Source organism: Oncorhynchus mykiss, chromosome 16, assembly GCF_057628025.1.
Source record: "Oncorhynchus mykiss isolate SJ-2025 chromosome 16, ASM5762802v1, whole genome shotgun sequence".
Lineage (NCBI taxonomy): Eukaryota > Metazoa > Chordata > Actinopteri > Salmoniformes > Salmonidae > Oncorhynchus > Oncorhynchus mykiss.
In genome coordinates this window covers 75,622,640-75,647,237 of record NC_143037.1, presented here as the reverse complement: position 1 = coordinate 75,647,237, position 24,598 = coordinate 75,622,640, and the positions used below count along the sequence as shown (strand labels likewise).

At 42.2% G+C, this 24,598-nt stretch overlaps 1 protein-coding gene across 1 annotated transcript; it reads left to right on the top strand.

Annotated features, from left to right (window-relative positions):
• The first annotated feature begins 379 nt into the window (after positions 1-379).
• On the top strand, positions 380-23,013 carry LOC110491162 (solute carrier family 25 member 33). The gene is made up of 7 exons (XM_036947752.2): positions 380-634; positions 3,445-3,627; positions 11,008-11,085; positions 13,910-14,010; positions 15,264-15,330; positions 20,525-20,805; positions 21,414-23,013. Exons 1-7 carry the CDS (start codon positions 591-593, stop codon positions 21,614-21,616), a joined length of 957 nt encoding a protein of 318 aa, XP_036803647.1. The 5' UTR covers positions 380-590; the 3' UTR covers positions 21,617-23,013.
• The last annotated feature ends 1,585 nt before the right edge of the window (positions 23,014-24,598 follow it).

The window sequence follows — 24,598 nt, the reverse complement described above, 5'->3', positions numbered from 1 at the left end:
CACATCTAGAGGCCTCTATCATTCTCTATGGTGTGGAGACCTTCAACTCTATGGATTGAGAGCTAGCCTTGTGTGTGTCCACTAGTTGAATCACTCTGTATGCATTAAGATAGCTTTCTGTCCTCTCTCCTTTATGTTCTCTCTTAGTACAATGGCTCAGTGAAAGTAACGTTATATGGCAATTGCTTCCACCTGTAAAGTTATTTTTATCAGTAACATTGACTAAGGGTAGAATAGGACATCAGACTTTGAGTAGATTGTTTTTATTGGATACTATTCATTTCTCTTTGTTGTCAACTGTTCTGTCAATCAATTGGTCAATCTTCTTTCCATAAATAAAAGAGACACCCCTTGTGCTGTTGTCAGACCTCTCTACGTCACGGACAACTCCCCCTACCAGCCCCCCATGACGCAAATTAATTAATCTCTTCAGATGCTGTTGCAGCAGAGTTGGTCCTATTCAGAGAAAGCCGGGTGGAGGACAACAGTTGATGAGCAAGAAAAGCCACATTGAAGTCTCTGATTTATAAATATTATATTTACGGGAAGAAAAATAAGATTATGGTTATAGTGTTTTAAAAAAACCCAAAATGGCACAGAATAATAATACGTTATTACATCTCTTCGCGGGGGGGTAAGTCATCCTATCCGACCTTTTTTCCCTCTCAAATGTGACAGCTAGATAGCGTAGCTGAATATTTTTATTGTAAGGGAAGTTACAGTTGCTAGCTATTTGCCTCTCGTTCCCGATGGCGTGAGAAGGGCTAGCTGGCTAGCTAGCTACAACATGCGTTTGTTAGCTACATGTAATGATGTACAATGTCAATGTGTTTCAGACGAGTTGTTTTGTTAACTGGTTAACTAGTATATGTTTACTGGGGTGCGTTCGATAAACTCGCTTCGGCTTTTTACTTTCGATTTTACAGCGCAGAATTAACTGATGCTTTTACGAACGCACCCCCTTTTTTAGTATCATCCGTTTAGTTTGAACCGGTACCGGCTGGGTATCTCGTCCTATACCTCGTCTCGTCAAGCAAATGTACAGGTTCAAGAGTAGTTATGCAATGTCAGGTGGCCAATTAGTATCATTCTCACTGTTATTAATCGACCGCATATTGATTTCTGAAGCGAGCTAGCCGCTATTCTAGCTATCACGTTAACATTTACGTTCGCTAACTTTATGCAGGAAATGTGGGCATCTTAGCCATTTGTGATGCTGTCTATTTCTATAAAGTTGATAACACTTGAGATATAATAAAACACCAGCGTCGTAAATATCAAGATGATGAATGTTTTTAATTTGATGTGGTATTAATGTCAAGTGGCGCAGTCTTTCTGACCCTCATTAACGTCACATGGTTGCCACAAAACTCTTTGCCCTATTTCTAAAATGTATCTTCGTAAAATCAGATTTTAAACCTAACCAATAGCACTAACCTTATGCCTAACCTTAACTTAAAAAAAAAAATTAATCATCGTTTTTTTTTAAATGTATTATCTTCATGAGAGTTTCCCAAAAAGTCGGTCCGAGGCTCCGTGCATGTTTTGGTTTTTTGTCCTAACACTACACAGCTGATTCAAATAACCAAAGCTTGAAGATGAGTTGGTTATTTGAATCTGCTGTGTAGCGCTAGGACAAAATAACAACGTGCACCAAGGGAGGGGGGGGCCACAGTTTGGGGAATCCCTGATTTATAGAGCATGCTAAGTGCTAAACTAGCAAACTGTCTCGTGTTAGCTACTGCAGCGTACACAATGGCCGACTCTAAACTATACATAGAAAACATTTGATTCTGCCATAGAGGGGAAAGAGGATCTTAAGGTACCCGTCCTAAAAATGTATATTAGCTAATATATAGCTAGCTACACTAGCTAGCAAGTCGTGAGAGAGAGCGAGAGCGAGTCCAACCATCTCTTTAACCTGGAAGCTGAAACCTTGTTTTGGAAGCCAGTACTTATCACTCAATCAGTTACGGTCATCCATTGACAGCTGTTGACATTTGGGAAAGCACCATTCAATACCTAGCGCCGATATTGCATTTACTACACACTGATACTATATTAATCCCACAGAGGAATAGAAATCCCAGTCATATGTAGTATATCTATCGTGTGTGTGTGTGTGTGTCTGAATATCTTAGCCAATGACAAGAAGTACCAGAATGGTGATAATAACTTTATTTGTCATATCATGATATGATAATTCAAAAAAAAGAAGATTAGTAGCTACTTCACACACCCCATTGTGTATCTACAGTTGATAGGAGCAAACGGATTAGTTTCCTCTTATCATTTCAGACAGTACTACATAATTTTTTTTGCTTGAGATCCTACATCCTAGTTTCACTTGTCCTGCAGGTCCTGGTACTTTGCATAGGCTGCCACGGTGCAGTGCACTTTCCAGGCATGACATTGAGAACTAGTCTATATTTACACAGGACTCTCACAGTGCCTTCATTTGTAAATGAATGCCCAGTGAGTGGTAGTTTCAAATGTAAACATTTAACTTTGAGTGTCAATCAGGGCATCTGGCCTGTAGCCATTTTACGGTTAGTTCCCAAGGGTGCGTAGGGTTATGTGACTCTGTATCATTTATCTTATCTTATGGTGTCCCAGGCCGCTAGGAGGAATGACATGATAAACAGTGAATGGATGTCTAGCTGGGTGTTAGGAATTGGAATCCCTTGCATTTGGCAGTTGACCTGCCCTTTAGACACAGAGTACAGGGCAGGCAGTACAGGATTGACACACTAGATGAAGCTTATGCTAAACTAATCTGATTCTGTCTCCCGTCTAAACTTGTCTTGGATGGACAGGGGTTGTAGACGGGTATTTTTATGATGTCACTCGAGACTATCCCTGACTTGTTACGGTCATAAATTAAATAAAGTGCATGGTTTGGAGATTTAAACGTCTATTAGGCTCAGGATATAGAGAGAGTGAGCAATTCCAGTCCTCGAGGGTCTAATTGGTGTCACAGTTTTGCCCCCAGCTAACACATCGGACTCCAATAATCACCTAATCACGACCTGCAGTTTTAGAATGCAATTTGATTAATCCCCTGTGTTTTGCTAGGGATGGAGAACAAGTGTTACACCCATCAGGCCTCGAGGACTGGAGTTGCCCACCCCTGGGCTATAGGGATGCCTTTTTTTTGTGTGTTCTACCCCTGACACATAAAAAATAAAACCTGGTCACTCATTTGTCAGCAAACATTCTGCACCTCTGGCGGTAATCCACTTCTGGTAATCTTTTACGCGGGTTACTGGAGCTCCGTCTCTGTTGTCCTCCGTCATGTTAGTAATTTATTAATAATGCCATATTGATTCGTTTGCCTTTTCTCGTTAAAGATGTAGTGCAGATGACTTAAAAGCCCCGACCTATATATTGTTGTTACCGTGTTATAGAAATGTTGTCAACAAATGTTCAACTTCCTCTCTGCAGATGTAGCGGCACGGTGGGAGCCATTGTGACTTGTCCTCTGGAGGTGCTGAAGACCAGGTTGCAGTCTTCAGGCATCACGCTCCGGCCCATGTTCCAGGTCCAACTGGGCACTCTCAATGGTACTGGGGTCATCAGACCAGGCTCAGGCACCATTACACCACCTGGCCTGCTGCAGGTCTTACGGTAAGGGGTTGTCCCTTTTCTTATTATTAGTGTGGCGCTAGTCTACTATGGGTCTTAGGGTAAGGGGTTGTCTTTATTATTATCATGGGGCTCATCTACTATGGGTCTTAGGGTAAGGGGTTGTCCTTCCTTATTAGCACGGGGCTAGTCTACAATGGGTCTTAGGGTAAGGGGTTGTCCTTCCTTATTAGCACGGGGCTAGTCTACTATGGGTCTTAGGGTAAGGGGTTGTCTTTATTATTATCATGGGGCTCATCTACTATGGGTCTTAGGGTAAAGGGTTGTCCTTCCTTATTAGCATGGGGCTAGTCTACTATGGGTCTTACGGTAAGGGGTTGTCTTTATTATAAGCATGAGGCTCATCTACTATGGGTCTTACGGTAAAGGGTTGTCCTTCCTTATTAGCATGGGGCTAGTCTACAATGGCTTTTACGGTAAGGGGTTGTCTTTATTATTAGCATGGGGCTCATCTACAATGTGTCTTACGGTAAGGGGTTGTCTTTATTATTATCATGGGGCTCATCTACTGTGGGTCTTGCGGTAAGGGGTTGTCCTTCCTTATTAGCATGTGCTCATCTACAATGGGTCTTACGGTAAGGGGTTGTCTTTATTATTATCATTGGGCTCATCTACTGTGGGTCTTGCGGTAAGGGGTTGTCCTTCCTTATTAGCATGGGGCTAGTCTACAATGGCTTTTACGGTAAGGGGTTGTCTTTATTATTATCATGGGGCTCATCTACTATGGGTCTTACGATAAGGGGTTGTCCTTCCTTATTAGCATGGGGCTCATCTACAATGGGTCTTACGGTAAGGGGTTGTCCTTCTTTATTAACATGGGGCTCATCTACAATGGGTGTTACGGTAAGGGGTTGTTCTTCTTATAATAGAGGGAAATGGAAATGGCGTCTTTTTGTAGGCACTCCTCCATTGTTCGTTGGACAAAGCCTATGGGGAAAATGAATGCCGTTTTTGGATAATCGCTGAATATAAGGTCTGAGGTAAACACAGGTTTAGGAGATCGTATACGTTTGGTTCTATGATATAAGCTACATCAGCTAACGTCACTTTTTTGTGAATTCTGAAGCTCACATGAAGTCTTCATCATTCATAGAGGTCATGTTAACTGACTGATATTATCTCATAGAACAAAACAGGAAGTCTTCATCATTCATAGAGGTCATGTTAACTGACTGATATTATCTCATAGAACAAAACATGAAGTCTTCATCATTCATAGAGGTCATGTTAACTGACTGATATTATCTCATAGAACAAAACATGAAGTCTTCATCATTCACAGAGGTCATGTTAACTGACTGATATTATCTCATAGAACAAAACAGGAAGTCTTCATCATTCACAGAGGTCATGTTAACTGACTGATATTATCTCATAGAACAAAACAGGAAGTCTTCATCATTCATAGAGGTCATGTTAACTGACTGATATTATCTCATAGAACAAAACATGAAGTCTTCATCATTCACAGAGGTCATGTTAACTGACTGATATTATCTCATAGAACAAAACAGGAAGTCTTCATCATTCATAGAGGTCATGTTAACTGACTGATATTATCTCATAGAACAAAACAGGAAGTCTTCATCATTCACAGAGGTCATGTTAACTGACTGATATTATCTCATAGAACAAAACATGAAGTCTTCATCATTCATAGAGGTCATGTTAACTGACTGATATTATCTCATAGAACAAAACAGGAAGTCTTCATCATTCATAGAGGTCATGTTAACTGACTGATATTATCTCATAGAACAAAACAGGAAGTCTTCATCATTCATAGAGGTCATGTTAACTGACTGATATTATCTCATAGAACAAAACATGAAGTCTTCATCATTTATAGAGGTCATGTTAACTGACTGATATTATCTCATAGAACAAAACATGAAGTCTTCATCAGTCATAGAGGTCATGTTAACTGACTGATATTATCTCATAGAACAAAACAGGAAGTCTTCATCATTCATAGAGGTCATGTTAACTGACTGATATTATCTCATAGAACAAAACATGAAGTCTTCATCATTCATAGAGGTCATGTTAACTGACTGATATTATCTCATAGAACAAAACATGAAGTCTTCATCATTCATAGAGGTCATGTTAACTGACTGATATTATCTCATAGAACAAAACATGAAGTCTTCATCATTCATAGAGGTCATGTTAACTGACTGATATTATCTCATAGAACAAAACATGAAGTCTTCATCATTCATAGAGGTCATGTTAACTGACTGATATTATCTCGTAGAACAAAACAGGAAGTCTTCATCATTCATAGAGGTCATGTTAACTGACTGATATTATCTCATAGAACAAAACAGGAAGTCTTCATCATTCATAGAGGTCATGTTAACTGACTGATATTATCTCATAGAACAAAACAGGAAGTCTTCATCATTCATAGAGGTCATGTTAACTGACTGATATTATCTCATAGAACAAAACATGAAGTCTTCATCATTCACAGAGGTCAGGTTAACTGACTGATATTATCTCATAGAACAAAACATGAAGTCTTCATCATTTATAGAGGTCAGGTTAACTGACTGATATTATCTCATAGAACAAAACATGAAGTCTTCATCATTCACAGAGGTCATGTTAACTGACTGATATTATCTCATAGAACAAAACATGAAGTCTTCATCATTCATAGAGGTCATGTTAACTGACTGATATTATCTCATAGAACAAAACAGGAAGTCTTCATCATTCATAGAGGTCATGTTAACTGACTGATATTATCTCATAGAACAAAACATGAAGTCTTCATCATTCACAGAGGTCATGTTAACTGACTGATATTATCTCATAGAACAAAACATGAAGTCTTCATCATTCATAGAGGTCATGTTAACTGACTGATATTATCTCATAGAACAAAACAGGAAGTCTTCATCATTCATAGAGGTCATGTTAACTGACTGATATTATTTCATAGAACAAAACATGAAGTCTTCATCATTCACAGAGGTCATGTTAACTGACTGATATTATCTCATAGAACAAAACAGGAAGTCTTCATCATTCATAGAGGTCATGTTAACTGACTGATATTATCTCGTAGAACAAAACAGGAAGTCTTCATCATTCATAGAGGTCATGTTAACTGACTGATATTATCTCATAGAACAAAACAGGAAGTCTTCATCATTCATAGAGGTCATGTTAACTGACTGATATTATCTCATAGAACAAAACAGGAAGTCTTCATCATTCATAGAGGTCATGTTAACTGACTGATATTATCTCATAGAACAAAACATGAAGTCTTCATCATTCACAGAGGTCAGGTTAACTGACTGATATTATCTCATAGAACAAAACATGAAGTCTTCATCATTTATAGAGGTCAGGTTAACTGACTGATATTATCTCATAGAACAAAACATGAAGTCTTCATCATTCATAGAGGTCATGTTAACTGACTGATATTATCTCATAGAACAAAACAGGAAGTCTTCATCATTCATAGAGGTCATGTTAACTGACTGATATTATCTCATAGAACAAAACATGAAGTCTTCATCATTCACAGAGGTCATGTTAACTGACTGATATTATCTCATAGAACAAAACATGAAGTCTTCATCATTCATAGAGGTCATGTTAACTGACTGATATTATCTCATAGAACAAAACAGGAAGTCTTCATCATTCATAGAGGTCATGTTAACTGACTGATATTATCTCATAGAACAAAACATGAAGTCTTCATCATTCACAGAGGTCATGTTAACTGACTGATATTATCTCATAGAACAAAACAGGAAGTCTTCATCATTCATAGAGGTCATGTTAACTGACTGATATTATCTCATAGAACAAAACATGAAGTCTTCATCATTCACAGAGGTCATGTTAACTGACTGATATTATCTCATAGAACAAAACATGAAGTCTTCATCATTCACAGAGGTCATGTTAACTGACTGATATTATCTCATAGAACAAAACAGGAAGTCTTCATCATTCACAGAGGTCATGTTAACTGACTGATATTATCTCATAGAACAAAACATGAAGTCTTCATCATTCATAGAGGTCATGTTAACTGACTGATATTATCTCATAGAACAAAACATGAAGTCTTCATAATTCACAGAGGTCAGATCTCCTAAAGCCTGTGTTCACCTCAGACCTTATTATCGTCGTCTATCCCACAACCCTATTCTTTCCCCAATTAATTTCCCCCATAGGAATGACTGAACCAACCAGAAGTAACTCATTACTGGTTTTTAGGGCTACAAGCTGGCGAGCTCAATTAACGTGTTCCAGGACAGTCTCTACTGTGGGTCTTACGGTGAGGGGCTCGTATAAGTGAGGGGGCACAGAAGGCTGCCGAGGGCAGGACAGCTCGTAATAATGGCCGGAACATGGGGGAATGAAGTGGCATTAACTACATGGAAACCACGTGCTTGATATAGTTGTTACCATGGAGATAAAATATATAGTTTCCATGACGTCAACAATCCTTTGATTCTAAGCCAACCCTGCCTGTTTTACACCACGGTGGCGCACGCATCATTTTTGGCTAAACAACCCCACCCGTCTATAGAAGGAGACAAGTGAACAGCGCCACAGCAGGAAGAACTAATACCACAGCCTCGTGTAGGACCAGGATATGATCAACTTTCACCCCCCCTGCGTTCCCTACCCATAACAATGTAGTGACCGATCCACTTGGTATAGTACTCTCCTGATTGCCAGATGCCCGCTGTTCCAGCTGTCAGTGGATGTGGTTTCTGACCGTTTTTTTTGTTTGTTGCAGAAATTCTTCAAGTTGTGCAAACCCACAGTTTTCGTGGTCTCCGACAGTCCCGCAGGTGTAGAATCCGGATTGGACGTACTGCCAAATTCTCTAAAACGACATTGAAAGCGGCTTATGGTAGAGAAGAAACATTATAAATTCTCTGGCAACAGCTCTCTCTGGTGGACATTCCTGCAGTCAGCATGCCAACTGCTCTCTCAACTTGAGACATTTGTGGGGTTGTGCTGTATGACAAAAAACTGCACTTTTTAGTTGTTTTAATTGTCCCCAGCCCAAGGTGCACCTGTGTAATGATCATCCTTTTTTTAATCAGCTTCTTGATATGTCACACCTGTCAGGTGGATGGATTATCTCGGCAAAGGAGAAATGCTCACTAACAGATGTGTTAGAACAAATTTGTGCACAACATTTGAGAGAAATAAGCTTCTTTTTTTTTCATTTGGACATTTTTCTGGAATCTTTTATTTCAGGTCATGAAACATGAGACCAACACTTGTTGTGTTTTTATATTTTTGTTCAGTATAAATTAATCTTCTATAAAGAAGTATTTAAGATTAAAGACTGAGAATCCTGCTCTGATCTAATCTCTCTTCGCCAGCTGTGGGGAGCACAGACACACTGCCGCCTCCACCACAGAGCATGTTGGGAATGTGTTTTACTACTAGGAAGGCAGGCCAGGACACACACGTACAGTGAGGACTAGTTATGTAAGTGCTGATGCCACCTGTGGAAATGTCCCTCGCCTGAGGCTCACGGCCTGTTTTGGGCAGGAAGCAAGCAGGGTTGCCTCAGTCCACAGAGGGTGTTTAAAACTAGTTTAAAACAAGTTTGACACAGACAACAACACATGGAATAACATGGAATAAACAAGTCAGTGACACAGGAGAGAAAAAAGAAAGTCTATATACAGTGTGTGCAAAATGCATGAGGAGGTAGGCAATAAATAGGCCAATAGTAGCGAAGAATTACAATTTAGCAGATTAACACTGAGTTGATAAATGAGCAGATGATGATGTGCGAGTAGTGATACTGGTGGGCAAAAGAGCAGAAAAGTAAATAAAAACAGTATGGGGATGAGATAGATAGATTGGGTGGGTTCTTTACAGATGGACTATGTACAGCTGCAGCGATCGGTTCGCTGGTGTGAGAGCCATGGTGTCACTGTGCCTCTGCCAAATTGAACACGAAGAGGAAGCTGTGCTGAATTGACCACTTCTACTGTGCTCTGGGGGTTTCTCATGTTTCTCACTTCAAGGATTTAGAGCTTGAGGCCTTTGGCTGACTGACTGAACCAGTGTGGGCAGGACTCCCGCTGAATGGATGATTGGCTCAAATAATATTGTCAACCGGTTCACCCAGTGCAGTTTGGACATGAGCCATTGCAACTCTTAAGTTACACAACAGCCTTCAAGTATCTGTTTTGGTTCATTTAGCCAATCATTGTTGTATTCAAAATCCTTGTTTTGTTTTTTTTTCCCAATGTGAGAAGTTCATGCTTGGTTGTTGTCTTTACTTTGGCGATATAACTAACTCTGTAAGTCCGTATTGTGCCGCGTAGTAACATGAACAGTGTTTTTCTTTTAGGCCTAGTTGACTAAAATGACGTAGTTACAGTGAGGGAGAGGGGACCAAAATGTGCGGGCAACATTGTCCTAGAAAACAGCTGTGCTTTTATATAGCAGAGAGTGGGACTTATGCATCAGCCGACCTGTAGGTGTGTCCACCCACCTGGCTCATACCTGTCGGGGTGTCCACCCACCTGACTCATACCTGTCGGTGTGTCCACCCACCTGGCTCATACCTGTCGGGGTGTCCACCCACCTGACTCATACCTGTCGGTGTGTCCACCCACCTGACTCATACCTGTCGGTATGTCCACCCACCTGACTCATACCTGTCGGTGTGTCCACCCACCTGACTCATACCTGTCGGTATGTCCACCCACCTGACTCATACCTGTCGGTGTGTCCACCCACCTGACTCATACCTGTCGGTGTGTCCACCCACCTGACTCATACCTGTCGGTGTGTCCACCCACCTGACTCATACCTGTTTGTCAGCTACTGGCATAAAGGTCATCCTTTTCTAGGGTCATAAATAAGTGTGCGTGAGAACGATACCTGTGTGTATGTGAGAACGATACCTGTGTGTATGTGAGAACGATACCTGTGAGTGTGTGAGAACGATACCTGTGTGTGTGTGAGAACGATACCTGTGAGTGTGTGAGAACGATACCTGTGAGTGTGTGAGAACGATACCTGTGAGTGTGTGAGAACGATACCTGTGAGTGTGTGAGAACGATACCTGTGAGTGTGTGAGAACGATACCTGTGAGTGTGTGAGAACGATACCTGTGAGTGTGTGGGAACGATACCTGTGAGTGTGCGAGAACGATACCTGTGAGTGTGTGAGAACGATACCTGTGAGTGTGTGAGAACGATACCTGTGTGTGAATTTTACGGAACAAACTCAGAAGAATCTTCTGCAAAAAAAAAGATTCATCACAATGAGAAACTTTCTTTTTTTTTTTTTTTTTTATCAATGAAAAATGTATTTTAAAAAAAATGTTCCCATTTCTAGGTCAATTCTAGAAAAAGAGGGTCCAAGGTCTCTTTTCCGGGGACTGGGTCCAAATCTTGTCGGTGTCGCCCCTTCAAGGTAAGCCCACCCTGCAGTCCACCTTCTACACTGCATTTAGCAGAGTGGATTTGGTGGAAGTACTGTTTTGGGTGTGGATGTGTTTCTAGCTTTCCGTGTGCACTAACATGACACACACACACACACACACCATGCCATCTCAATTGACAGATGGTTAGACTTTAACAACTGGGCAGGAACAATATCTTACGACAACACCATTTCCTAATAACGGGGTTTTCCTTTGTTTCACTGTGTTGGTGCGAAAGGCCCAGATTACCCCAACCTGGGCCCAGTTATTATTATGTTTTCTAATCTAACCATCTCCTAAGGATATGGGGAAATAGTTGGCCTTTTCTTAAAATGAAAGGCCAATAATCTACTGGAGTGATGTGACACCTAGAAAGTCTTCTTTCCGTTAACTTCAGCATCTGGTTACCAATCCTCCAATCACTAATGAGCTCCAGTAACCTCCTGTTGTGATAGGATGGCAGCTCCAGTAACCTGTGGTGATAGGATGACAGCTCCAGTAACCTGTGGTGATAGGATGACAGCTCCAGTAACCTCCTGTGGTGATAGGATGGCAGCTCCAGTAACCTCCTGTGGTGATAGGATGGCAGCTCCAGGAACCTCCTGCGGTGATAGGATGACAGCTCCAGTAACCTCCTGTGGTGATAGGATGACAGCTCCAGTAACCTGTGGTGATAGGATGACAGCTCCAGTAACCTCCTGTGGTGATAGGATGACAGCTCCAGTAACCTGTGGTGATAGGATGACAGCTCCAGTAACCTCCTGTGGTGATAGGATGGCAGCTCCAGGAACCTCCTGTGGTGATAGGATGGCAGCTCCAGTAACCTCCTGTGGTGATAGGATGACAGCTCCAGTAACCTGTGGTGATAGGATGACAGCTCCAGTAACCTCCTGTGGTGATAGGATGACAGCTCCAGTAACCTGTGGTGATGGGATGACAGCTCCAGTAACCTCCTGTGGTGATAGGATGGCAGCTCCAGGAACCTCCTGTGGTGATAGGATGGCAGCTCCAGTAACCTCCTGTGGTGATAGGATGACAGCTCCAGTAACCTGTGGTGATAGGATGGCAGCTCCAGTAACCTCCTGCGGTGATAGGATGGCAGCTCCAGTAACCTCCTGTGGTGATAGGATGACAGCTCCAGTAACCTGTGGTGATAGGCTGGAAGCTCCAGTAACCTCCTGTGGTGATAGGATGGCAGCTCCAGTAACCTCCTGTGGTGATAGGATGGCAGCTCCAGTAACCTCCTGTGGTGATAGGATGGCAGCTCCAGTAACCTCCTGTGGTGATAGGATGGCAGCTCCAGGAACCTCCTGTGGTGATGGGATGGCAGCTCCAGGAACCTCCTGTGGTGATAGGATGGCAGCTCCAGGAACCTCCTGTGGTGATAGGATGGCAGCTCCAGGAACCTCCTGTGGTGATAGGATGGCAGCTCCAGGAACCTCCTGTGGTGATAGGATGGCAGCTCCAGGAACCTCCTGTGGTGATAGGATGGCAGCTCCAGGAACCTCCTGTGGTGATAGGATGGCAGCTCCAGGAACCTCCTGTGGTGATAGGATGGCAGCTCCAGGAACCTGCTGTGGTGATAGGATGGCAGCTCCAGGAACCTCCTGTGGTGATAGGATGGCAGCTCCAGGAACCTCCTGTGGTGATAGGATGGCAGCTTCAGTAACCTGTGGCGATAGGATGGCAGAGCAGAATGGTGAGGTGGAAGAGAACAAAGCAGGGGCCTGTTCAGTAGACACAAAATGGAGAGCTTCTATCTGAACTCGTCCAATAAGAAACGCGTGCTTTTGTTTTCCGTCGCAAAAAAAAATGTTGTTTTTTTTTGCTACACTGTGCCCTGATGAACACGACGCCGCTTTATAAGTGACAGAGTTGCAGTATAGTGTTGATTTTTCTCGGGATAGAGGGTGACATCGTTAAGACATTGACCCGTGGTCATGTAAACGTTAACAGAAAGTAGTCCATATTTCATGGAATCCTTTGTTTTCATTCATGGAGCGAGATATTATTGGAAAGCCAGACGTGGTTATACTGTATACTGACAGAGGGGGGAAATACAAGAAAAACACAGCTTCAGGCCTTTTGATGTTCTTTACTTTAACGAAGGTAACAGGATGATCCCAATGTAGACCTGATGCCTGGGCCCTTTTCCACCCCAGGGTTTATATACACTACATAGTATACACTACATAGTATACACTACATAGTATACTACATAGTATACACTACATAGTATACACTACATAGTATACACTACATAGTACACGCTACATAGTATACACTATATAGTATACACTACATAGTATACACTACATAGTATACACTATATAGTATACACTACATAGTATACACTACTATACACTACATAGTATACACTACATAGTATACACTATATAGTATACACTACATAGTATACAGTCCTCACTAAGTATCAGCCATCTAATCCTCCCTCTCTGTTCTTAATCAGCCCATTCTGCTCCTGCCTGTGAACTCTTCCTCCCCCCCCCCCCCCCCCCCCCACACACACACACACACACACACACACAGGGATTGGGGTTGGCTGTTCCAAATGCATAGCAGAAAGAAATGAGACTGCTCTGGACAGGACAGACAGCATGTTTGGCTAGCCCTGTCAAAGACTGCTGCTTCACAGCACAGGCATCTCTGGGAAACGTGATGTTACAAACACACACACATACATACATACACACACACACTTCTAAAGATGGGAACATTATTCATTCATTCAGGGGGTTATCACCAATTTGTCATTTCCATTTTCTCACCGCCCTCCGTCTTGTGTCATTGCAGAGCTATTTATTTTGCTGCCTACAAGAAGGCGAAAGAGACGTTCAACGGGGTCTTCGTCCCCAACAGCGGAGTGGTGCACATGTCCTCAGCTGGCTTTGCAGGTGAGACTCAGTCTGAAGCAGAACACGTTGGGACGTAGAGGATATAGAGCCCTGGGATGTAGAGGATATAGAGCCCGGGGATGTAGAGGATATAGAGCCCTGTGTCGTAGAAGATATAGAGCCCTGTGTCGTAGAGGATATAGAGCCCTGGGATGTAGAGGATATAGAGCCCTGTGTCGTAGAGGATATAGAGCCCTGGGACGTAGAGGATATAGAGCCCTGGGACGTAGAGGATATAGAGCCCTGGGACGTAGAGGATATAGAGCCCGGGGATGTAGAGGATATAGAGCCCTGGGACGTAGAGCCCTGGGACGTAGAGGATATAGAGCCCTGGGACGTAGAGGATATAGAGCCCGGGGATGTAGAGGATATAGAGCCCTGTGTCGTAGAGGATATAGAGCCCTGGGACGTAGAGCCCTGGGACGTAGAGGATATAGAGCCCTGTGTCGTAGAGGATATAGAGCCCTGTGTCGTAGAGGATATAGAGCCCTGTGTCGTAGAGGATATAGAGCCCTGTGTCGTAGAGGATATAGAGCCCTGGGACGTAGAGGATATAGAGCCCTGTGTCGTAGAGGATATAGAGCCCTGGGACGTAGAGCCCTGGGTACGTAGAGGATATAGAGCCCTGGGACGTAGAGGATATAGAACCCGGGGATGTAGAGGATATAGAGCCCTGGGACGTAGAGCCCTGGGACGTAGAGGATATAGAGCCCTGGGACGTAGAGGATATAGAGCCCGGGGATGTAGAGGATATAGAGCCCTGTGTCGTAGAGGATATAGAGCCCTGGGACGTAGAGGATATAGAGCCCTGTGTCGTAGAGGATATAGAGCCCTGTGTCGTAGAGGATATAGAGCCCTGTGTCGTAGAGGATATAGAGCCCTGGGACGTAGAGGATATAGAGCCCTGGGACGTAGAGGATATAGAGCCCTGGGACGTAGAGGATATAGAGCCCTGGGATGTAGAGGATATAGAGCCCTGGGACGTAGAGCCCTGGGACGTAGAGGATATAGAGCCCTGTGTCGTAGAGGAGCCCTGTGTCGTCTGTCTGTCTGTCTGTCTGTGTCTCTCTCTCTCTGTCTCTCTCTCTGTCTCTCTCTGTCTCTCTCTCTCTCTCTCTCTCTCTCTCTCTCTCTCTCTCTCTCTCTCTGTCTCTCTCTCTGTCTCTCTCTCTGTCTCGCTCTCTCTCGCTCTCTCTCTCCTGCTCCATCCAGTGATATGACATGAAACTCTCTATTTCTACTTCCTGTTTCAGCCTTTGTTACAAACTCCCTCATGAACCCTGTCTGGATGGTTAAGACCAGGATGCAGCTGGAGAGAAAGTATGTACTTTACATTCCTGTTATATATGTAGTACATTCCTGTTATATATGTAGTACATCCTGTTATATATGTAGTACATTCCTGTTATGTAGTACATCCTGTTATATATGTAGTACATCCTGTTATATATGTAGTACATTCCTGTTATATATGTAGTACATTCCTGTTATATATGTAGTACATTCCTGTTATATATGTAGTACATTCCTGTTATATATGTAGTACATCCTGTTATATATGTAGTACATCCTGTTATATATGTAGTACATTCCTGTTATATATGTACTTTACATTCCTGTTATATATGTAGTACATTCCTGTTATATATTTACTTTACATTCCTGTTATATATGTAGTACATTCCTGTTATATATGTAGTACATTCCTGTTATATATGTAGTACATCCTGTTATATATGTAGTACATTCCTGTTATATATGTAGTACATTCCTGTTATATATGTAGTACATTCCTGTTATATATGTAGTACATTCCTGTTATATATGTAGTACATTCCTGTTATATACAGTGCCTTGCGAAAGTATTCGGCCCCCTTGAACTTTGCGACCTTTTGCCACATTTCAGGCTTCAAACATAAAGATATAAAACTGTATTTTTTTGTGAAGAATCAACAACAAGTGGGACACAATCATGAAGTGGAACGACATTTATTGGATATTTCAAACTTTTTTAACAAATCAAAAACTGAAAAATTGGGCGTGCAAAATTATTCAGCCCCCTTAAGTTAATACTTTGTAGCGCCACCTTTTGCTGCGATTACAGCTGTAAGTCGCTTGGGGTATGTCTCTATCAGTTTTGCACATCGAGAGACTGACATTTTTTCCCATTCCTCCTTGCAAAACAGCTCGAGCTCAGTGAGGTTGGATGGAGAGCATTTGTGAACAGCAGTTTTCAGTTCTTTCCACAGATTCTCGATTGGATTCAGGTCTGGACTTTGACTTGGCCATTCTAACACCTGGATATGTTTATTTTTGAACCATTCCATTGTAGATTTTGCTTTATGTTTTGGATCATTGTCTTGTTGGAAGACAAATCTCAGTCCCAGTCTCAGGTCTTTTGCAGACTCCATCAGGTTTTCTTCCAGAATGGTCCTGTATTTGGCTCCATCCATCTTCCCATCAATTTTAACCATCTTCCCTGTCCCTGCTGAAGAAAAGCAGACCCAAACCATGATGCTGCCACCACCATGTTTGACAGTGGGGATGGTGTGTTCAGCTGTGTTGCTTTTACGCCAAACATAACGTTTTGCATTGTTGCCAAAAAGTTCAATTTTGGTTTCATCTGACCAGAGCACCTTCTTCCACATGTTTGGTGTGTCTCCCAGGTGGCTTGTGGCAAACTTTAAACAACACTTTTTATGGATATCTTTAAGAAATGGCTTTCTTCTTGCCACTCTTCCATAAAGGCCAGATTTGTGCAATATACGACTGATTGTTGTCCTATGGACAGAGTCTCCCACCTCAGCTGTAGATCTCTGCAGTTCATCCAGAGTGATCATGGGCCTCTTGGCTGCATCTCTGACCAGTCTTCTCCTTGTATGAGCTGAAAGATTAGAGGGACGGCCAGGTCTTGGTAGATTTGCAGTGGTCTGATACTCCTTCCATTTCAATATTATCGCTTGCACAGTGCTCCTTGGGATGTTTAAAGCTTGGGAAATCTTTTTGTATCCAAATCCGGCTTTAAACTTCTTCACAACAGTATCTCGGACCTGCCTGGTGTGTTCCTTGTTCTTCATGATGCTCTCTGCGCTTTTAACGGACCTCTGAGACTATCACAGTGCAGGTGCATTTATACGGAGACTTGATTACACACAGGTGGATTGTATTTATCATCATTAGTCATTTAGGTCAACATTGGATCATTCAGAGATCCTCACTGAACTTCTGGAGAGAGTTTGCTGCACTGAAAGTAAAGGGGCTAAATAATTTTGCACGCCCAATTTTTCAGTTTTTGATTTGTTAAAAAAGTTTGAAATATCCAATAAATGTCGTTCCACTTCATGATTGTGTCCCACTTGTTGTTGATTCTTCACAAAAAAATACAGTTTTATATCTTTATGTTTGAAGCCTGAAATGTGGCAAAAGGTTGCAAAGTTCAAGGGGGCCGAATACTTTCGCAAGGCACTGTATGTACTTTACATTCCTGTTATATATGTACTTTACATTCCTGTTATATATGTACTTTACATTCCTGTTATATATGTAGTACATTCCTGTTATATATGTACTTTACATTCCTGTTATATATGTAGTACATTCCTGTTATATATGTACTTTACATTCCTGTTATATATGTACTTTACATTCCTGTTATATATGTACTTTACATTCCTGTTATATATGTACTTTACATTCCTGTTATATATGTACTTTACATTCCTGTTATATATGTACTTTACATTCCTGTTACATATGTAGTACATTCCTGTTATATATGTAGTACATTCCTGTTATATATGTAGTACATCCTGTTATATATGTAGTACATTCCTGTTATATATGTAGTACATCCTGTTATATATGTACTTTACATTCCTGTTATATATGTAGTACATTCCTGTTATATATGTACTTTACATTCCTGTTATATATGTAGTACATTCCTAACTGTTCATCTCTTGTTTTGTTTTTTAAAATCTTTTGATTACATCTTTAAATTACAGACGGACACCTTCAAGAGTTTGTTCTCTACTAATGGTACAGACCATGTCAGGGTTACTGTAACTAGTCTAGTCACCGGTCACCACCACGTGTAATGTGCCCTTTGACAAGCCCCCACATCTTAGCTGCAGTGCAGCATGGTTTAACATGTGACCAGGCAGGTCCATAAATACCCGAGCTGCTGACGCATTAGGCTGTGTGGGAGGAGGAGGCTATATTAAGCGGCTGCTTGCGTACCAAATTGCACCCCTCCCCCTATTCCCTAATATAGGGCACTACTTTTGACCAGAGCCCTATTCAAAAGTAGTGCACTATGTAGGGAATATGGGGGTGCCATTTTTTTGGAGCAGAGAGGACTGTGTTGAAGTCAGTTACAAGGATAAGCAGGTTAAATGGTGACCTAAAATCCTGTTTACCCTTTGGACTTGTCCATATAGATCGTCCCTCAAACTAGTGTCATGTAGCTCGTCCCTCAAACTAGTGTCATGTAGCTCGTCCCTCAAACTAGTGTCATGTAGCTCGTCCCTCAAACTAGTGTCACGTAGCTCGTCCCTCAAACTAGTGTCACGTAGCTCGTCCCTCAAACTAGTGTCACGTAGCTCGTCCCTCAAACTAGTGTCACGTAGCTCGTCCCTTAAACTAGTGTCATGTAGCTCGTCCCTCAAACTAGTGTCATGTAGCTCGTCCCTCAAACTAGTGTCATGTAGCTCGTCCCTCAAACTAGTGTCATGTAGCTCGTCCCTCAAACTAGTGTCATGTAGCTCGTCCCTCAAACTAGTGTCATGTAGCTCGTCCCTCAAACTAGTGTCATGTAGCTCGTCCCTCAAACTAGTGTCATGTAGCTCGTCCCTCAAACTAGTGTCATGTAGCTCGTCCCTCAAACTAGTGTCATGTAGCTCGTCCCTCAAACTAGTGTCATGTAGCTCGTCCCTCAAACTAGTGTCATGTAGCTCGTCCCTCAAACTAGTGTCATGTAGCTCGTCCCTCAAACTAGTGTCATGTAGCTCGTCCCTCAAACTAGTGTCATGTAGCTCGTCCCTCAAACTAGTGTCATGTAGCTCGTCCCTCAAACTAGTGTCATGTAGCTCGTCCCTCAAACTAGTGTCATGTAGCTCGTCCCTCAAACTAGTGTCATGTAGCTCGTCCCTCAAACTAGTGTCACGTAGCTCGTCCCTTAAACTAGTGTCATGTAGCTCGTCCCTCAAACTAGTGTCACGTAGCTCGTCCCTCAAACTAGTGTCATGTAGCTCGTCCCTCAAACTAGTGTCATGTAGCTCGTCCCTCAAACTAGTGTCATGTAGCTCGTCCCTCAAACTAGTGTCATGTAGCTCGTCCCTCAAACTAGTGTCATGTAGCTCGTCCCTCAAACTAGTGTCATGTAGCTCGTCCCTCAAACTAGTGTCATGTAGCTCGTCCCTCAAACTAGTGTCATGTAGCTCGTCCCTCAAACTAGTGTCATGTAGCTCGTCCCTCAAACTAGTGTCATGTAGCTCGTCCCTCAAACTAGTGTCATGTAGCTCGTCCCTCAAACTAGTGTCATGTAGCTCGTCCCTCAAACTAGTGTCATGTAGCTCGTCCCTCAAACTAGTGTCATGTAGCTCGTCCCTCAAACTAGTGTCATGTAGCTCGTCCCTCAAACTAGTGTCATGTAGCTCGTCCCTCAAACTAGTGTCATGTAGCTCGTCCCTCAAACTAGTGTCATGTAGCTCGTCCCTCAAACTAGTGTCATGTAGCTCGTCCCTCAAACTAGTGTTAACTGCTAGAGGAAAAATTCATCAAATATTCTTCTAAGATATATTCTGAAATGTATTAAGATGCTAAAAAATATATATACTGAAATGTATATTTGAGAAAGGAAATGGAATATAGGATGTATTGTTTGAGAGAGAATGCCCCCCTCATCTTGTCCTGTGACCTATTCAAATCAAATGTTATTGGTTACATTCACGTGTATAGCAGATGTTATTGGTCACAGACACGTGTATAGCCGATGTTATTGCGGGTGTAGCGAAATGCTTGTACCTCAGACTCCATATTTGACTGGAGTCTGAGGTATGCTGACTTCTCCACACGACAACTTATGTGTTTTGGGGAGGTGAAGTGTTGACTAGCTCCTGACACCTCTACACCTGGTGCTTTAGGGGACACCTCTACACCTGGTGCTTTAGGGGACACCTCACCTCAATGACAGCCTACCCTGTCCAAACCCGTACGACGCTGGTCCCATTGTGTGCCGCCCTATGGGGCTCCCAATCACAGACGGTTATGATACAGCCTGGATTCGAACCGGGGTCTGTAGTGACGCCTCTAGCACTGAGATGCAGTGCCTTAGACCGCTATGCCACACGGGAGCCCCGCATTGAGGCGCACCATAGCAACCTGGCGCAAAACAAGTATTTCCTATTGGTTCAAATAGAACCACTCCGTTTTTCTTCTGTTTTCCACTAATTGTAAGTTCCTACTTGAAAAATGTTTATTTCATTCTAATCTAACCTCCGATAATTTCCTCCAGGGCGCGAGGGGAGAAGAAGACGAACGCGCTGCAGTGTGCCCGTAACGTTTACAAGACCGAGGGCATGAGAGGTTTCTACCGGGGCCTGACGGCGTCCTACGCTGGCATCTCCGAGACCATGATCTGTTTCCTCATCTACGAGACGCTGAAGAAACGCCTGAACGAAGCGCGCTTCACGTCGCCGAACAGCGAGACGGAAAAAGGGGCGTCGGACTTCCTAGGCCTGATGATGGCGGCTGCCTTCGCTAAGGGCTGTGCTTCCTGCATAGCCTACCCGCACGGTAAGCATGGGGATTAATGGGTAGTGAATAAGATGTTAGGATATTAACTTGTCAAACCACAGCTCAACGGACAAAATGCACATTGACTTCGGAGGCCAAGCCGTAGCTGTTTAAATGACAACGGCCCAGTCAACGGCCATCTAGCCTACTGTGGAATAAGCAAACACACATCGTGACTCAAAATTCTATCATGTTCGCCTAATGCCAAAACACAGTGTGTAGTAGAGAATCATTAAAATCAGTACAAATCTAAACCCCTGTGAAATCTCTTTTCAATAACCCAAACATCCATTTTAAAGCTGTTTTGAAGCCTGTGTACAAAACCAAATCTAAACTTTTAAAAAAATAAAAAAGGGGGAAGCATCGAAATGGCATTCATAGAATGGCTCTACAGCTTATTAGACTGGCTTTCAATGAGAACGACAGCTCTATAACTCGCATTTCTATGTGTTATTGGTTGGGTCGCCCAGAAAGCTACAGACTTGACCTTTTGAGTGAACAGTCTTTTTTTTAGATTAAACTCCCAACGTTCCTTCCATCTTTGGGTCAAATACTCTGTAAACTTCATTCAAAATCACCTTCTAACGCGTCTTGTCTCCATTCATCAGAGGTGATTCGGACAAGGCTGCGAGAAGAGGGCAGCAAATATCTGTACTTCTTCCAGACAGCCCGGTTGGTGGCAGTGGAGGAGGGCTACGCTGCGTTTTACAGAGGACTCATTCCACAGCTCATCAGACAGATCCCCAACACAGCCATCGTCCTCTCCACCTACGAACTCATTGTCCACCTGATGGGAGACTCCTCGCAATGATCAATGACGACGTGTTCTGGTCGGGCCCATCAGATGGAAGGGCAACATTATGTAGCTGTACCCCAAGGCACGTTGGCTAAGAAAGAGACTATCGTGCAATTGCAGAAGAAAGAAAACTTGTTTTTTTTTGTGAACTGTTGGTTTCTCTTGAAGGAATTTGAAAGCAGGTTTTACTGTTATCCAAAGGACCTGAAACTGATTTTTAAGGCTTGCATCCCAAATGGAAAACTATCCCCTATCCCTATTTAGGGCACTACTTTTGACCAGAGCCTTATCGGCTCTAGTCAAAAGTAGTGCACTCTGTATAGGGAATAGGGTGCCATAGGGCTCTGGTCTAAAGTAGTGCACTATATAGGGAATAGGGTGCCATAGGGCTCTGGTCTAAAGTAGTGCACTATATAGGGAATAGGGTGCCATAGGGCTCTGGTCTAAAGTAGTGCACTATATAGGGAATAGGGCTCTGGTCTAAAGTAGTGGACTATATAGGGAATAGGGTGCCATAGGGCTCTGGTCTAAAGTAGTGCACTATATAGGGAATAGGGTGCCATAGGGCTCTGGTCTAAAGTAGTGCACTATATAGGGAATAGGGTGCCATAGGGCTCTGGTCTAAAGTAGTGCACTATATAGAGAATAAGGGAGCATTTGGGACTCTGGAAAAATAATGTTTTATTTTAATGGAAGCATGTTATGTTTATTAAGGTGTTCAGAATAATTTTACGCTCTCAAGAATTGTGGTACTTATGACAGGACAACTCTAGCCCGAGTCCCAGATCGGTTTGTGCTGTTATTACCAACTCCACTGCTGTCATTTTGAGTTGTAAGTTGGCAAGACGACACAAACAGATCCGGGAATCGGGCTAGGACTACTCCATGTCCCGAGAAGAACTTTAGTTTCCGTTTTGAATCATACGAGGTAAAGAGGTCACCTGAATAGGTGGGCCACTAGTTAAGTTCAACTAAATTATTTTCTTGTATTTGTATTGTTAAATGCTGTTTCTCTGACGGTTATCCATGTTGAATGTCCAACGTTCCAGGACTTTCTTTGGCTACAGGCTATTTCATTACAGGCTACTTCATTACAGGCTATTTCATTACAGGTTGTTTCATTACAGGTTATTTTATTTCACACTAATGATGAGAAAGAAGGTGGAGGCATAGCTAGAGTTGTTATTTGCCAGGCAAAAGCACACACACACACACTCATGATAGTTTATTTATTCACTACCACACGGTGAAGTTTTGATTAGAATTATCGCTGAGTAATGCATCATATTTTACATGACGAATACAGATGAATCTGTAATATTGTGTTTGTTAAAGAACATGGTCATCTTTTACAATATAACGACAACGTGAATGCTTATTTGACCAGTGGCTCAATAAAATTGCATCAATAAGTGGTTTGGTTCATTTGTTTTTGAATGGTGTCATACTACAGTAACCTGGTTGGAAAATACAGACGTGGTGTTATGGATTTCACTTGGTGGTCTACAGTAAAAAGATGGACTGGATTTTTTTGGTGTTATGGATTTCACTTGGTGGTCTACAGTAAAAAGATGGACTGGATTGTTTTGGTGTTATGGATTTCACTTGGTGGTCTACAGTAAAAAGATGGACTGGATTGTTTTGGTGTTATGGATTTCACTTGGTGGTCTACAGTAAAAGATGGACTGGATTGTTTTTGAATGGTGTCATACTACAGTAACCTGGTTAGAAAATATAGACTTGTGGTGTTATGGATTTCACTTGGTGGTCTACAGTTAAAGATGGACTGGATTGTTTTGGTGTTATGGATTTCCCTTGGTGGTCTACAGTAAAAGATGGACTGGATTGTTTTGGTGTTATGGATTTCCCTTGGTGGTCTACAGTAAAAGATGGACTGGATTGTTTTGGTGTTATGGATTTCACTTGGTGGTCTACAGTAAAAGATGGACTGGATTGTTTTGGTGTTATGGATTTCCCTTGGTGGTCTACAGTAAAAGATGGACTGGATTGTTTTGGTGTTATGGATTTCACTTGGTGGTCTACAGTAAAAGATGGACTGGATTGTTTTGGTGTTATGGATTTCCCTTGGTGGTCTACAGTAAAAGATGGACTGGATTATTTTGGTGTTATGGATTTCACTTGGTGGTCTACAGTAAAAAGATGGACTGGATTGTTTTGGTGTTATGGATTTCCCTTGGTGGTCTACAGTAAAAGATGGACTGGATTGTTTTGGTGTTATGGATTTCACTTGGTGGTCTACAGTAAAAAGATGGACTGGATTGTTTTGGTGTTATGGATTTCACTTGGTGGTCTACAGTAAAAGATGGACTGGATTGTTTTGGTGTTATGGATTTCCCTTGGTGGTCTACAGTAAAAGATGGACTGGATTTTTTTGGTGTTATGGATTTCACTTGGTGGTCTACAGTAAAAAGATGGACTGGATTGTTTTGGTGTTATGGATTTCCCTTGGTGGTCTACAGTAAAAGATGGACTGGATTTTTTTGGTGTTATGGATTTCACTTGGTGGTCTACAGTAAAAAGATGGACTGGATTGTTTTGGTGTTATGGATTTCACTTGGTGGTCTACAGTAAAAGATGGACTGGATTGTTTTGGTGTTATGGATTTCCCTTGGTGGTCTACAGTAAAAGATGGACTGGATTGTTTTGGTGTTATGGATTTCCCTTGGTGGTCTACAGTAAAAGATGGACTGGATTTTTTTTTGGTGTTATGGATTTACCTTGGTGGTCTACAGTAAAAGATGGACTGGATTTTTTTTTGGTGTTATGGATTTCCCTTGGTGGTCTACAGTAAAAGATGGACTGGATTTTTTTTTGGTGTTATGGATTTCCCTTGGTGGTCTACAGTAAAAGATGCTGAATGTCAACTGGATTTTCTCACTTCACAACTCCTTTACATAGTGGTTCAATCAAAAGTGAAAACCCTATGCAAAGACTGAGAAGGATATATATATATATATATATTACGCCCAACTCTTA